The following is a 16,286-nucleotide window of genomic DNA, read 5'->3' on the forward strand; positions in this document are numbered from 1 at the left end:
TTACCAATCTATTTAACAATCTTTATTGCAAATAACCACTTAAGAAACATATGTGAAATATTATAGAAGTGAACATGTACCGATCTTCAACCTTTCACACTAACCCACACCCACGAACAATTGTTAGTTTTCACTCTTCAATTTGATTTTGACTTTAACTATAGTGTTTGATCTTTGTAGTAATCAGCGATATACATTAAGGTTCTCTTTATATGTACAAAAGCACCACGTCTTAAAAGCTTTCTTGGAAACCATTTGGCTCATTAGCACATGACGATGCAATGACCAAGAGATGGTAAGCAGCATAGGAGTGCCCAAATAGGTTTATTCCCAAACCAGTTCCGGTTCCAAACTGGTTTCCAAGTGAAAAATGATCAACCAGTACTGGTTACAAAACAGCTTCCATGTAAAATGTTTTGGAAGGGGTTCTTAAACCTGTCTCAAACCTACGGGTTCAATCGTTCCAAACCGACTTGATTTCAGTTTCGGTTTCTAAACCTGTTTTTTTCCCAGTTAATTAACCGGTTCTTTTGCCCACCTCTAGTAAGCACTGGCCTTGCTTAGTTGCTTACGTGGTCAGTGAAGTAATGCTTCTACAGCCCCGTCGTTACGCTTTCATTTTGTGGTTAGCGTAACAAAGATAACGACTCTAATCAAGCCTAAGCATGATTGGTGTCAAAAAAAACACGTCAGCGCCTAGACTACAAGATAGCTGCATACTAATTCATGGGCATGTTGAAACATAAGGAGACATTCAATTGACCACACATTTATTTCATTGCTAATTTAATGAAAACACAATAATCCAACCCACACATTTGTTCTCTTCATAGGCCACAAAACTTGATATTTTCCAAAATGGATCAATCAGTCATACTTCAAAAAGGAACCCATGACCGTTTCTTGATATTTCTCAACAAAATGGCTGCTTTATTTGTTGATTTCTTTTAAATATATAGACTTTTGGCCAACTTATACTCCATATCTAGAAATGATGTGGTGCATTTTAAATATAAGCAAAGTTCAATTAAATCCGACAAACATTGATAATATAACGGTCTTATCATTTGTTTTGTTTTCTTGGTTCTAAGCTAAATGGATAAGGATTTGCAGTGCCTCCAAACTCTATTTACACGGTTACCTCATCTTCAAGAAAGTTGTACTCGAATTTGAAGTCCGTCTTGATTCTTTGGCACCTGTAACAAAATACCAGCAATTTTTATTAATTTATTTTAATAATTGTTTTAAAAAGATTAGCCACGCATAATACAAAATTAATTTTGAAAATACACTTCGGTTGACTTTAAACTGAGAGTGTTCATAAACCGCCATAACAAAGTACTCAAACCGAAGTACGTCGGTCAATTCAACCTGTTTAAGATTTATATGGTTACGTTCACATTTCAGTATTAGGTTTGGCGACTTAACGATCCTACCTACGGTTTGGGACCTGAAAACGCCACTTAAACTTTTCTATTTTGAAATATTATTATATTTGTGAACCATGTTTTATCATTTAAAATTCCAATACAAGCCAACGATTTTAGAATAAAAAAGGTTAGGTTTAACTGCCAAACCGCCAAAACCAAACTATAAAACGATAGCGGGTTCGGGTGACCCATCCAATCTAGCTGGTTCGGTTCGGTTTGTTGTTTCCCAAAACCGTCGTTAGTGGTTAAGCCCTAAACTTCGTCAAAACCGGTTGGACTGGACCGTGAATAACCCTATGTTCAGTAAGTTTGACCTATTTGACAGGCTAGAGATCCAACAAAACCCGGATAAACCCATTAATAACAAAATGGATCCAAATATATGATCAAGTACGAAAACACTAGATGAAAAGGAAAGCACTAGTCATCATACCAGCCGTTTTGCATCTCATCGTTGCCAATATGAAAATCGAAGTACACATATGTTCCTTGTTCATAATCATCGGTGGAAAACTTAGGTTCCTCGTGTCGTTGAAACCATGTATTGTACTTTTTATGGTACCTCCATGATTGTTTCTTCAATTCTTTGGCGGCTAAATACTGCTGATATGTGTTCTGGATGACATGGCACGATTAAGAACACATGATAATAATTTCAACATCGAAAAACAAAATTCCAGAGGAATTATGACAAATACCCTTTAAAAAATACCTGCTGATAGTAGAATGAAAAAAACAAAGTATCGGTGCCAATGTTATCAGATCCGAGACGTTCCCAAAAAGCTGGGTTGTTGACAGTTGGAGCCTGTACTTGAGGATAGCTTTGAGGGGTCACCGCAGGGTGTCTCTGAAATCAACAAAAGAAACACTGATATACATTAAAAAAGAAAAGAAAAACGTTCGTGCAATTTCAACCCATTTACTTAAGAATGGATCAAATATAAAAGGAGGGAGACCACCAACGGATTGAACAGGTTGATCCGGTTAAAAGTTATCCAGTGTTTACCTTCTAAATTATTATCATTGTAATGTAATGGTATCCTTTCTATAATTGTATTTTATGTCCTACACTAATAATAAAAGTTAAAAAGTGACCAAAAAAAGTGTGTGCAGACAATGCAACCAGATCCAGCCCATTTCAACCCGTACTAAAAATTAGGGATGAGCAAAAGCCGAACCATAACCGAAATTTAACGATCGTCCATCACTGACAAAACCGAACAGTTATGGTTAAGTGAATCTAATTAACCGACCATCCAGTTATGGTTACGGTTAATGTGTCTTCGTTAACCAACTTTAACCGAAATGAACCTTGTATGTTTGTGATATCCCAGCTTTTATAATGTAATTCGTTTCTATTTGAAGTGATTGCTGATTTGGAAAAAAAGTATAAAGTTTGTTTTTATTTTTGTCTAGTTTGCTCGTAAAAACTTCTATACAAAAATACCTTTATGTTTTCGAGAATAACATCTTCATCAGTTCGATTCATGGTTACCATTGAACCCCATGATGCATAATTCCACATTAGTTAACAAAAACCGAGCTTAAAAAACCATAACTGAACTATTTTTATCTATAAGAAAGCAAAAAAAAGGAAAAAAAGTGCATAGCACAATCAACCGAACTTAACCGAACCCGACCCATACCCAACCCGCCCATCTTGCCACCTTTAGTTGTATATATGTATAATATATGCGTGTCTATCTATATGAATATGAATATATATACAGGGTGGGAGTTGGCTACAAAGTCCATTTTTCCTACAAAGTGTACAAAGTCATAAAACACCACAATTTCAGCAATAAAACACACTCAAAACCCACAAATCATAAGTGAAGATTAGTAAAACGCCATATTTGTGGGTTTTGTGTTGTGTTTTGGATGATAAGGCTTTGATTTTCGAATAACATTAGTGTGTTTTAAGTTGATTATCATATTTTGTTTTATATTCATAGTTCTATGATGGTGTGTTTGAAGTTTTTATGGACTGTTAAGGTTTGGATATTGTGTTTTAGTGATCTTCACTCTGTTATTTGTAGGTTTTGAGTGTGTTTTATGGCTGAAATTGTGGTGTTTTATGACTTTGTACACTTTGTAGGAAAATGGACTTTGTAGCCGAACCCCACCCTATATATATATATATATATACATATATATATATATATATGATTAGGTTCAATAGTGAACACTAGTGTATTTGCGAACTGAGCGAACTAATCCTGGCCATACACGTGTGTAAATTAATGGCCAGGATTTGACGATGAAATACACTAGTGTATTTTACGATTTGATATGAAATCCTAGCCATACGTGTGTGTAAATCAATGGCCAGGATTTGTTCACTTAGTTCGCAAATACACTAGTGTTCACTGTAGAACCCAACCCTATATATATTCTTAAGATCCTGTAAAAGGGACATTTTTCGTGAGAAGTGTGAGAAGTCAAAGAATTGACATGTAGGCATCATGTTTTGGACTTAGGCATGATGTTTTAGGTTGTTTTGGCAAGAAAAACATCAAACATAACAATTTAAGACACAATGCAATTAATTCTAGGCTTAAAACTTAAAAACCATGCCAAGAACGTTAAGTAGTGTGTTTTAAGTCTTAAGCAGTGTGTTTTGGTTGTGTTTTAAATTCCGCGCCCATAATACATTGCATTGTGGTTTAAATTGTTATGTTTGGTGTTTTCTTGCCAAAACAACCCAAAACATCATGCCTAAGTCTAAAACATGATGCCTACATGTCAATTCCTATGCCTTCTCACAAAAAAAGGTCCTATATATAACTATATATCTGTGTGTGTGGTATGTGCCAAGGAATAAGAATGAGAAAGTACTGCAGTGTAACTCTTGGCTCGTTCAGAGTCCCTGGGTTGGGGAAGTTTGTAAAAGGCAGACTCAAGCATCTGCAGGTTGTATTGCTGATCATGAGCGCCACCTAAGCTCACAGCTAACCCACCAAGGTTGTCTCCAATTGTACCAAGGTCGGAATGGCTTCTTCTACCTATAACCCCAAGGCCACCCGACTGATTGGATTGAAAAGGCTGTCCAGGTGAGAGATCAACATCCCGTGTAGTTTGTGCAGCCTCTGTCGATGCTCCACTCTGTCATAACACAATTTTTATATAATACATATACATACATACATACAACATACAACCATAACACAATCTTTATATGATATATATATGATTATTAAATCACATTAATCATGAGTCAGCTGCTTTTTACACCATAGACTAGTAAGAAGCCTCCTAGATCTTTTCGTTCAAAAAATAAGTTTACTATGACAATCAAAGAAATTTGTAAAGAAAGTGCTTCAGGTCAAGCCAAACTGACCGGACCAGTTCGAAACGTACCAAAAGGTTACCGATTATCCTATCATCCCGATTCCCGAATAGGGCTGCAAATGAACCGAACGAACACGAAAAAGACCTTGTTTGTGTTCGTTTGTTAAGAAAATAAATGTGTTCACGAAGTGTTCATGAACACTTATCGAACGAGATCTTTTGTTCGTGTTCGTTCGTTTGTTAATTTTAGGTACCAAACGCAAACGAACGTCCATGATAGTCTGATACGTATTAAGCATTTTATTTGTCGGAATTGAGAAGTACTTAAATAAAATACAAAACCTAAAAACACTAATAACTATCGAACACAAACGAATATGTTACCAAACGTTCACGTCTCACAAACATAAATGAACAAAAGCGGCCTATGTTCTTGTTCGTTAATTTAACTAAGCAGACAAAATTTCGTGTTCATGTTAGTTCATTTATTAAACGAATGAACACAAACGTACTTCCACCAAACGATTCACGAACTGTTCGCTGAAAGTTCGGTTCATTTGTAACCCTTAGCCCGACCCACACGTTTTGCCACTCCACTAGTCATTCAGAGGTTCATAACCATATGGACAAGATATGGGAAGAAACATAAGGTAATAACTTATGACGCTTCATAGTTATACAAAACAAAAACATGCTAAATACTTATGCAATTTGCGTGAGTTTGTAACAGATGCCCATGTCTGTGCGCATGCAACTTTGCATAGATGACGAAAAAATGAAAGATAAAAAAAAGACGCATAAAGTTGAGAATTGCTTTACCTGCATATCTAATGCATATGACACCTTTGGATCTTCCTCATTGGCAGCATTCTTGCTAAGACCAACACTTTGGGCAGGATCAGCAGCTAAATCATCAGATAAGTTTGGCTGTTGCTCCATCTCATCGGCCTTCGCATTGCCCATTTCTGCTCCATGTTCATATTTAGAAAAAATACAGAGATCATATGTTAAAGATAAAAAGTGTGACAAACATACTTTCTTTTTAAATGAATTAGTAAATATGTTATGTTAAAAAATATCGTTTTTTAGTACAGAACAAAACGGGTCGGGTTCAGTTGACCACCAAAGCAATTTGACCTGTTCATATTTAGCTACTTTTTTACCCCTTTAAGCTAAAACGCAACCCAAAGCAATTCATAACTTTAAGGGTCAAAATTTATGCAACCTTGACAATGATGTTTGGATTGTTAAAAAAAAAGTGAGTTGTGAGTTGTAACAGCCAGCTTTTTAGGCCACAGAAAACACAAAGTCAACCACGATATACAACAGAGTGTACCAGTATCTTTAGATCCAACGGAGATAAGTGTCGGTTGACCAGATTGTAAATGAATCGAACTAGGTTGTTGTTGGGCAGATGTGACAGTGTTAGGACCTGCTGACTGTGCTCCACCTAACCCACCTTGTGGCAATACATTTGAACTTTGAGAATTGAACTGCAAATACAAATACACAATTCAAGTGAATCTTAATCAAAGTATCATCTGATATCTGCATAAGAGATTATGCCTAAAACAAAGCTAGCAATGACATAAGAGATTGTACCTGTTGCAGAAGAGGGCTCTGCTGTGCTGAGAATTGAGTCTGTTGCTGCACTTGCTGGAAACGCTGTAAAAACTTCTCCCTTTGATCGGGTGCAATTTCAGGTCTCCCACGCACCTGTCCCTATAAAGCAAGCAAACAATAACCACTATTAACTAAAAGTTGTTTAAACATTTCATTATCCTTTGTAGGGCTGAAAATGAACTGACCGTTCAGCGAACAGTTCGGCAGGAAGTTCGTTGTGTTTGTTCATTTATAAATGAATGAACATGAACAGAGGCCGCGTTCGTTTATGTTCGTGAACGTTCAGTACCGTGTTCGTTTATGTTCGCTTGGGTTCGATAGTTCATTGGGGTTTCAATTTTTTATATTTTATATTTAAATACTTCAAAATTCCCATTAATAAAATATAGAGTAAATTACAACCAGTGTCCTTTACGTTTGTATCAAATTACAACCGATGTCCTTTACCTAAAGAAATTACAGGCTCTGTCCTTTATGTTACCAGTTTTTAGCATGTTATATCCTTTAGCCCTAACCTAGTTAATTTTGTTTGGTTAAGTCTTACCATGTGCCTTTCACATGAGGGCAACATGGTCTTTTCATCTCAATTTAACATGAATCTCAATTTCCCCCTTGCATCTCATAACATCTGATTGTTCATATTCATCTCAAAAACCATCGCTACTGTCTATGTCTCTCAAAACTTCGAAAAAAAAAACACTACAGAAAAAAGGAATGTGAATCAAACCTTGCAATGGGTGACTTTTACATACGACAAGCACTAGAACAAAAGGACATCGATGAAATTTATGGTAAGCTCCCAACGTCATCGTAGCTTTATCTATTAATCCCATTGTAGTTTTCATAAGAAGTTGTTTGCATATAAGCCAACAATTCTAATGGTCAGTTCTTTTGATTGGTTTGATAACAAAACAAAGATTAATTCCAAAATTGTCAACAGGTAATGAAGAGATAAGGCTACTCATTATTTAAATATTTTACTTTGACTTTATAAATCCAATTCCAACCGTGCATTATATTTTTGTTTGGATTAACTGAAAAAAGGAGCAACTGGCTGAAAAAATGGAGGGGATAAAAGAGATTTATTTATTTCATATTTTGATATAAAATTGAGATGAAAAGATTATGTTGCCCTCAAGTGAGAGACACATGTTAAGACTTAACCAAAAAAACTTAACTAGGTTAGGTCTAAAGGACATAACATGTTAAAAACTAGTAACATAAAGGATAGAGCCTGTAATTTCTTTAGTTAAAGGACACCGGTTGTAATTTGATGCAAACGTAAAGGACACCGGTTGTAATTTACACTAAAATATATATTAATGTATTGTATTTTATTTTATTTAAATTATTTAATAAATATTAGGTTAGTATACTATGCGTGGATCTACATAATATTTGTGATGAAAGATACCGATTTTAATCAAAATCTAATACATGTTCCTTTGTGTTGTGTCCGTCTGTATTCATTTGTGCTCATTTATGTTCATGAACGTTCGTATATGTTCGACCGTTCGTTACCTAAACTTAACGAACGAACACGAACAGAAAATCTTGTTCGGTAAGTGTTCATGAACAGTTTGTGAACACATAATTTCCTTAAGGAACACGAACAAGAACATGCCCGTGTTCGTTCGGTTCATTTGCAGCCCTAATCCTTTGGAAAACTAATATGCATACCCCTTCATGTTGATTTTGAAACGGACTTCCAGGCCTCCATGAAGGTGAAAAGACTCTAGGCGGCATACCACTACCCTCACCGCCATTTCCATTATCGCCGCCATCACTGGTTTTACCAACACCTTGCGACAACATCATTCTGTTACTCAAAGACGAAACTGGTGATGAGTGCACCATGCTGCCACTACTGGCGCCAACTCTCTTGCCCATTTCAGAAACTGAAGAAGCAACACCACTGGTAGAAATATTACTAGCCGTAGTAACTAAAGATTGACTGGTCAAAGTCAAACTGCCTCTACCCAGATTGAGAGCGGGAGATGATTTACGAACAGGTTCTTCCTCCTTGGTTAAGGGTGAGGATGAAATGGCGGAGACTGTATTACCTAAAATACCCCTGACAGGACTTGCACCTGGTAGGATAGGAGAAGCAGCAACAGAAACATGTGTGGCTGCGTGACTGCCAGCTGGCGTTGGAGGAGAAGATGAGATTGTGGAGCTTTTTGCAGGTGGGGTTTTTGGCCCGTGATCTGAACTATTGTCCTGGGACGTCTCCTCAGCTTGCTCCTGGACTGAAGCTCCCTGCTGAAAAAAAGTACTTAAAAAAAACAAGCTAGATAAAGATGTAATAATAGATTATTTTGTAATCATGATTAACACCTTATTTATGTATACTAAAAATGGTCATAAAGTGTTTGTGGGTCAACACAATCTGATCCGGCCCATACTAAATAGAGATGTTTTAACATTAACCCATTACCCAGCCAGCCTGACCCGGCCATCGTGCCACCTCTAATTGCAAGGTTACCTCGATATGCAAATCTTGTATAGTTATCGTTCATGGCATAGTTATCGATAGCGAATAGCGGTCAATAGCGACAGACTACCTATATGCTACGTAGCGATAGCGACAAAATAGCGCTCGCTATTTCGTGTTTAGCGATAAGGCAGTAGAAAATTTTAAAAATAAAAATATAGCTATTTATAATCATATACATATATTATAATGCTAATTTTATACTTTATATGTCTAGATTTGTAAGTTTAAGAACTAAATGTAAACTAGTGAAGATATAGGGGGTTAAATGTTAAAATACACCAATTAATTTCACTCTTTTTATGTTAAAATTTACATCTTTTGAGAATGAATGTAAAATACAGAAAGACAGAGGGGTTAAATTGTAAAACTACTCACATAAAGTTAAACCTAATTGTCACCCCCATTTACCTCCGCCGTTTCCCGTCCAGATCCATATACGCTACCAGTCTACCACCACCATGAAATTACAGAAAATCTGTGGGAAAACTTCTATGACTGCCATCAAAACAAGGTACTTGCTTCTTTCTTTCCATCAATTTGAGCCTCTGGCTCCCTCTTCCTCGTTTCCGGCAGGAGTTGCAGCACCGTTGCCGGAATTTGCCATCAGACGTCGCTATTTGGTCGATATGTGGTCGCATAGTACCTTGTAGCGGCATGTTGCCGCGTCGCTACGCTATTCGCGATAGCGTCCGCTATGGACGCTATTGATAACTATGGTTCATGGATGATGGATCATGACCCAATGTGATCCATGTCAGTTTAATTTGCATATTATTAACAAATTACTGCTTTATAAGTTTATAGCAAGATGCAATGGTCATATTTTTGCCAAACTAATTTCTAAACATACCGGTGACTGAACAGGAGGTGAAGACAAAGCATTTTTCACAGTTAAAACAGCACCGGTAGAGCCAACACCCTGCCAAGATAGATCAACTTAATATTGACCACTAAAGTTGTAAATATAACGCTCGATACAAATTCCTGCATATCTTTCTATGCCACATGGCTGAGAAATCAATACACGGATCAAACTGTAAAAATAAGTACATGCACTTCAGATATTCTGGTGTCCTTTCTATTAACATAAATATAAAATCCACCTGCCTTAAGTAGTAGTATACTCCAACGATGATCAAATAATAGGTAGCTGCACAGTTTTTCCATTCATACAATGATGACACAGTAAATAGGTGCCAAGAAGAATCACTGGTAAGTAGTAACATACATGCTTAGAAAAGTAAATTCATGCAATGATTAAAACTAATTTCAAGATAATGAAAATAAATCTAAATTTGTCCATGTATAAACTCAGTTAGTGACAAAAAACATTTTCTGAAATGAAGAAAAGAGCTAAGTAGCTAACTAAAACGAATGTTGACGATACGAGGAAATGAAGCTACATTCAGAAAGTGAGGTTTTCAACAACAGAAATCATATACCTTAACAAGGCCAGGTGGCACAATGGAAACTAGATCTTCTAGTACATCAACCATGTCCAGTGGTAAGCTGTTGTATAGCATATCAACATCCTCAAATTCATCAAAATCCTCCTGCATAAGATATTACTTTGATAAACACCGGAAAAAGTGATACTTGTAGTTTTCAACGTTTTGCGGAGGAGACAACATAATTCTATTGAGATAACAAGAAAAGAAATATAAATTAAAACCTGATTTCGTTCCACATAGTCATCAATGAAATACTTAACGTCATTGACTTGCTCAGGACTCAATTCATCGTTATCCAGCAGCCTCAATATCAACTCTAGCTTCATTATATGAGCCTTGTGGCGAGTGATTGATGACTCTAAATGTGTCTACGAAACAAAAGTGTTAAAAAATTATAAACTGTAAGGTAAACATTAAATAAGAGTCGATTATAATGTGATAAATAGATCAATTAAAGCTACTATTCACCGCCTTACAAGTCTAGGAGGTCTTGCTTTTCCTTTCTTTACAGGCAGCCCCTCCATCTCAGCTTCAAAGCTATCGATTTGAGATTCCAGCTCAGACACCTAATCAATTACAAGATTATTCATATATATATATATATATATGTGTGTGTGTGTGTGTGTGTGTGTGTGTATACGTATATGTATATGTATATATAAAAATACACAGATGTACATCAACACAAACACTCATACCGTATTGTTAAGCCAATCTCTAGTCTCTGACTTGGCTTTCTCCTTTGGATCCTACATCAGATCATCAACAAATAAACATAACTTTAGACAATTTTAAATCCAACGATGTTTTACTATGTATCATCCAACAATAGTTAAAAAAATAAAAATAAAAAAACTTGTAAAGTTTACAACGGAAAAAAAATCTAACACCTACTGTTTTAGGTTGCTGTCCCAGTCCTTCCTTGGAGAAAGCTTTTGTCTTAGTCTCCTTTTCACAAATCTTGAACCGTTCCATTTCGCGCTCAATAAGCTTGCGGGCATCCACTAAAGCCTGCTCATAAGAGGCACTAACCTACGTCAACACGTAGCAGAAAGAAGAATCGGATGTCAATAAGGAACTAAGTAAGTGAACAAAATACAAGCATCTAAATCCGGCATATAAACTAGAACCCGACTGACTAAAGTAGACATAGAAGCTACAGTGGCTGAAAATGTAAGTGCCAACAATACAAAGATCGAAATACAACATAGATATGAGAATCAAATGAGTCATTGCCAACGGTTAACTGAACCGAAACATTCACCAAGTAAAAGATGAGGAAAAGAATAACCTTCTTATCTTTAATCTCGCTAGACTGTATCCATGTCTTAATCTGATCTCTATACCTCTGAAGCTTCTTAATCTCCTTCTTCAAGTCAGCCTCAAACTTCTCCTTCTGGTTCGCGTTATCGGTATCGTAAACCTAAAACACAAAATTCACACATAAACGAATAACGTCAATGAATTGATGAAATTGAACACTTTCAAACGTACCTTGTTCCATATGCTGTCGAAAACTTCAACACCTTCTTGAACTTTCTTCAGAACTCTATCGATCTCGCCTTGAAGCTTTCTGCTCGCTCCCATTGGTGAATTCGATGAACTGTTGTTGAATCTCTACAAGTGTTTGAATTATGGAAACTGATCATCCAAAAAGTTTTTCGGTTTTGGTGACCGGTGATGTACTGATTTTTGGGGAATTTTCTGCAATTCTAGGGTTCCGACCGCGTAGAACTTTGGTGTTTCTCAGCGAAGACGGTGAAAAGGGAATACGCAATTTTGTAAAATTTTCTCAATTAAAATTTTCAATTAAATCAAGCCACGTGCCTATATTTTTGGTCATTTCATTATCCCAACCAGTATTACTTAATACTAACAGTAAGAGCATCTTCAAACACGAGTGTTTTTTATAAAACCATGCATAACACATTTTAGTAGAAAGTAAAAAATAATTAGTGTAGATTTACAAAATTCATACAAACTGATGGTTAACAGGTTTAGTCAACAGGAGTTCCATTATGTTGATAACCTAACCACTTTTGTCTATCGACTGTTAAAAACATATGTTCCTTTTCAACAGACGTTTGCTAACAACTGTCATCCATTATCTCCAACAGAAGTTGCTACATTGATAGATGTTAAGTATCAGATGTTAGTCAACCTATGTTAAAGGGTTAGTCAACAAAAGTTAAAAGAGTTAGTAAACAGATGTTAAGAGAATAATGCTATGAACGATGAATTTAGTGCTCTCATTAAAAATGAGACCTGGAAACTTGTTACTAAAACACCAGATATAAACATTTTTCACAGCATGTCTTCTCAGGAAAGATTTCATGCAGAGCAAGTATCAGATGCTTTCACAAACTTCTATTGCTTTCTGTAACAACCCGACTTTTTAAAGTCAAAGTCAAAGTCAAGACATGTCAGCATTCAGATCCGTCTTTTCCTACTTAATCACTGCTTGTACTCTCGAAATTCGATAAACGATATATATGGTAACGATATTTTTAAACTATGAGTTTTACAACACGTTTTATAACGATTAATCAAAACACATTTATCACATTAAACGCAACTAAACGCTAATCTACTAAATGCTAGTCACATCGTTGTCGCATCGCAACTCGAATCGCAGTTATTGGTATTGATTCTATGTGTCACACCCCCAAAACACCACCTACGGAAACCCCGCTAGGCGTGTGACATACCAATAACGAGCCACTAATCATGTTGAACTCATAACAAGTTTAAAAATGAAATTGCCAATTATTAATGAAATGTACCAATAATAAGTTTAATGAAATTCAACAAGTTCAGCGGAAGCAGTAAGTAAATCAAGTTTAAATGTTTCAAAGCAAGTATGTAATGTCAACAATCACATCGTGAGTATCCAATCAGCTCGACACATGACCACTCCAGCTACTTCAGACAGCAAGTTCCAAATCCAAGTAATCTAACGACCTGCGAGCATGCAACAAGTGTATCAGACAAAGCTGGCGAATTCATAGTTTGTGACGTTAGTTACCAAGTGTTTAGTTTAGTTCATTGAATATAATGTAGATAATAACTCGAGTACCATACAAGATGGCTACCAGATTGTTTTGCCCGTCCCCAATGCCCCTATCTAAGCATTGGTTATGATTAAGGTCATTAGTTCACGCCCGTCCTCTCAGGTACGGTGTGAGGTTACCAAACCTAATAGCGCTATCAACTAATACCCCGTTACCTCTCAGGTAACTATTCGGTATAAGATGGGACTTAAAATGATAGGAAGAGTGTATTATCTAACATTCCAGTTTTACCCAAAAGATTTATCCCTCTCAGGGATACCCACATGACTGTCCCACCCACCGGGACGCATGCTCAAGAGAAATGAACTCACCTTAGAGTGCTCGGTATGTTACGTTACACTACTCGTTCCAAATTGATCAACCAAATCCTAGTGTGGTTACCAATAACAGTCAGTTCCATATATTCATTATTCACGTATTGATCGCACGCATTACTCAAGTAACGAGCAAACCAAGTACATATCATCACGTAAGTCATAACAAGTATCCGGGTCATAGTTACATTCACGACACAAGTTCATGTTACACCAAAGCACATGTCAAATGGTTCGGTTCACATTTAAGTAACCATGTTAGCTGTGACAAGAAATCATGCGACATAATAAGCCGATTGTCATTATGTAATCATCTAGCATGCAGTGGTTCTAAAGCAGATTCACGTCCGATTTAAAGGACACACACTTCACTTATTGACACTAAAATTGGCGGATTACTAAACTAAATGATCCGCTTAATTTTTGGTGCGACCCGTGATATAAGTACACCTGTTTTACGCAATCCGTGCCCATTTCCTTTCATACGCAAACTGACCGGCCCAAACACACTCGAACCATACGGCCCAACCAAGATATGCTGTTTGGACCGCCTACATCTAAGCCCAGCCCAAACCAGTGTGCGACTGCACTTCTATGCCGGCCCCTTTTGCAGCCCGAGTAAGTCCTGATGGGCCTTGTGCAGTTGCAGCCCAGACTACACGACATATAGCTGGCCCAGCCCACTGTCCGCATAAATTTACAATTGATTTACCTTCTATTTTCACATACCCAATTAACACAGTTAATCCCTATATCAATTATGTCAACAGTTTCATCATTATCATCTAAAAACATCCCATAATCAATACCATTATCATTACAATAATATTCATCATCTTCTTAACCAATTTCATGCATAAATCAAGAAGTCATATCCGTAAGTTTTATACATCACTAATTCATATATGTGAAATCTTAACCTATTAATATTAAGATCGAGCCGCAACAATTAGATTCATCACATAATGTTTCATCACACATAGTTAATCCTAGCATGAACCCTAACCCGTCAATTTATCAACATATATCATCAAATATATTCATCATCGTTACAATTTATACATCATCTACACATGATCAGGACCATCAATACGAAACCAACATCCTATAGTTAACATCATTATGATTTTCATAAGTAACGATGCAAACAAAACCACAATCAACTAGACCTAAAATCTCATAAACACAAAGGTTGAGAGCACATAAACTAACCGAGAGTTTGACCGAGTGAGATAATGCCTCGAAGGGGGGGGGGCTGCTACTGCCGTACGTACAAGGGAGAATGGTAGGGTTTTTGTTTTGAGTTGCATTATGAAATGAGATAGTACGTACCCTATATTGTTTAGGTTTGGGGCGGTTGGTGATAATTGGCCGAACTGGGCTTAAACCCACAACATTGGGCTGCCATAAGTAATTGGGCAAGGCTGCCATCAAATAAGCAAGGGTAGCTGTAACGCCCCAAAACTTGGGTCTAAATATTTTATTTGGACATTTTATTAGGTTGGCATAAGTAAGTAGGATTTATTGGTTAAGTGGGATATTTCACTAATAACCAAGTTATCTAACTTGGTTAGATAGTGTTGGCTATAAATCAAGAATAGAAAACATTGGGGGTCAAATAAATAAGAGAGAACATGAGGGACTAAGATTGCCAAATATGAATCTGAATTTAATAAAAACAAAAATCTCACACACACTAGATGTGTGTGTGCGTGAGACGATCAGGAGGAAGAAGAAAAGGGTGAAACCCTAGTTCCCAAGAAAGCTTCAAATTGACAAGGAAATTAGGCTCAAATCCGATGCATGAACTCGTTTTCTTAATGATCTAGCCCTAGCAAATATGTGGTAAGTTGTAAATTATGATTTGATGATCTTACCATGAAGTGGGTTATAATCAATCCATGAATTTGTATGAAATTTGTCATGTAAATGTGTTAGAATTACAATATAGATCATGAACTATGCAAAATTCTAAGTAATTTGATGATTTTGGATGAAACCCACTTGTAGTAGTGAAGATGATGATATGGATAATCATGCATGTTCAATAGTTGTGTAAAATTGATGTATGATGTTGTATGTAATGAGTAATTGTTAGTTAATTTGAGTATAGTATGAAAAATTACATGATTCTAGTGGAATTTGATGATCTTGATATGAATTACTTGTACATTATGCATAAATGTTAGTACGCACGCCTAGTGTTTGATGAAATGTCTAGGTGAAGCTAGAAAGTAAAATTATTGCAAGAATTTGGTAATTTGGTGTAGAATGTGATAATGTTATGTTAGATAGTTAAGTTAGCATGAGATACGTGTTTTGGATGAAATACATGTGAGTAGTTAGTTGATGAGATGGTTCCGTGAAAGTATGCATTAGGAATTAGTACCCGATGCTTGAAAGGTGGTGCACACCATGAGACGGACTAGTGGCTTAATGGTAATTTAGGATGAGCATGTACTAAGTGAAGAAGTTGTGAGCTACTAGTTAAGTATGATGTTATGTTTCATTAAAATGGCTAACTTGGTATGTAGTTGTCAATTGTAGGATCATGAAAGCATAAGTATGTGTAACTTGATTATGTGTATATTGTGTATGCGACTAGGTGA

General features: G+C 36.4%; 1 protein-coding gene across 7 annotated transcripts; it reads right to left on the reverse strand.

The window, feature by feature from the left end:
- Positions 1–984: 984 nt before the first annotated feature.
- Positions 985–12,090, reverse strand: LOC110878164 (general negative regulator of transcription subunit 3). 7 transcript variants are annotated; one of them, XM_035974711.1, is made up of 16 exons: positions 11,787–12,090; positions 11,584–11,715; positions 11,187–11,303; positions 10,991–11,041; positions 10,769–10,858; positions 10,514–10,660; positions 10,284–10,394; positions 9,692–9,760; positions 8,025–8,603; positions 6,324–6,443; positions 6,058–6,214; positions 5,541–5,686; positions 4,269–4,535; positions 2,143–2,277; positions 1,864–2,045; positions 985–1,196 (listed from the first exon to the last, which is right to left on the reverse strand). In XM_035974711.1, exons 1-16 carry the CDS (start codon positions 11,877–11,879, stop codon positions 1,130–1,132), a joined length of 2,463 nt encoding a protein of 820 aa, XP_035830604.1. In that variant the 5' UTR covers positions 11,880–12,090; the 3' UTR covers positions 985–1,129. The 7 variants fall into 7 exon arrangements, with proteins under 7 accessions (XP_035830604.1, XP_035830603.1, XP_021982118.1 ...); XM_035974710.1 differs by having other exon boundaries at positions 6,324–6,437; positions 11,187–11,324; positions 11,787–12,082; XM_022126426.2 differs by having other exon boundaries at positions 6,324–6,437; positions 8,025–8,606; positions 11,187–11,324; positions 11,787–12,082.
- Positions 12,091–16,286: the final 4,196 nt, after the last annotated feature.

Source organism: Helianthus annuus, chromosome 6 (genome assembly GCF_002127325.2).
Source record: "Helianthus annuus cultivar XRQ/B chromosome 6, HanXRQr2.0-SUNRISE, whole genome shotgun sequence".
NCBI classification, from domain to species: domain Eukaryota; kingdom Viridiplantae; phylum Streptophyta; class Magnoliopsida; order Asterales; family Asteraceae; genus Helianthus; species Helianthus annuus.

Excerpts from the sequence above, each read along its gene's own strand:
- LOC110878164 (XM_022126424.2), bottom strand. The coding sequence starts at position 11,879 with ATGGGAGCGAGCAGAAAGCTTCAAGGCGAGATCGATAGAGTTCTGAAG. Across the intron at positions 11,042-11,186 it reads TGGGACAGCAACCTAAAACA|GATCCAAAGGAGAAAGCCAA; the intron begins GTAGGTGTTAGA and ends GATCTGATGTAG. Across the intron at positions 6,444-8,024 it reads TTCAAAATCAACATGAAGGG|GGACAGGTGCGTGGGAGACC; the intron begins GTATGCATATTA and ends CTTGCTTTATAG.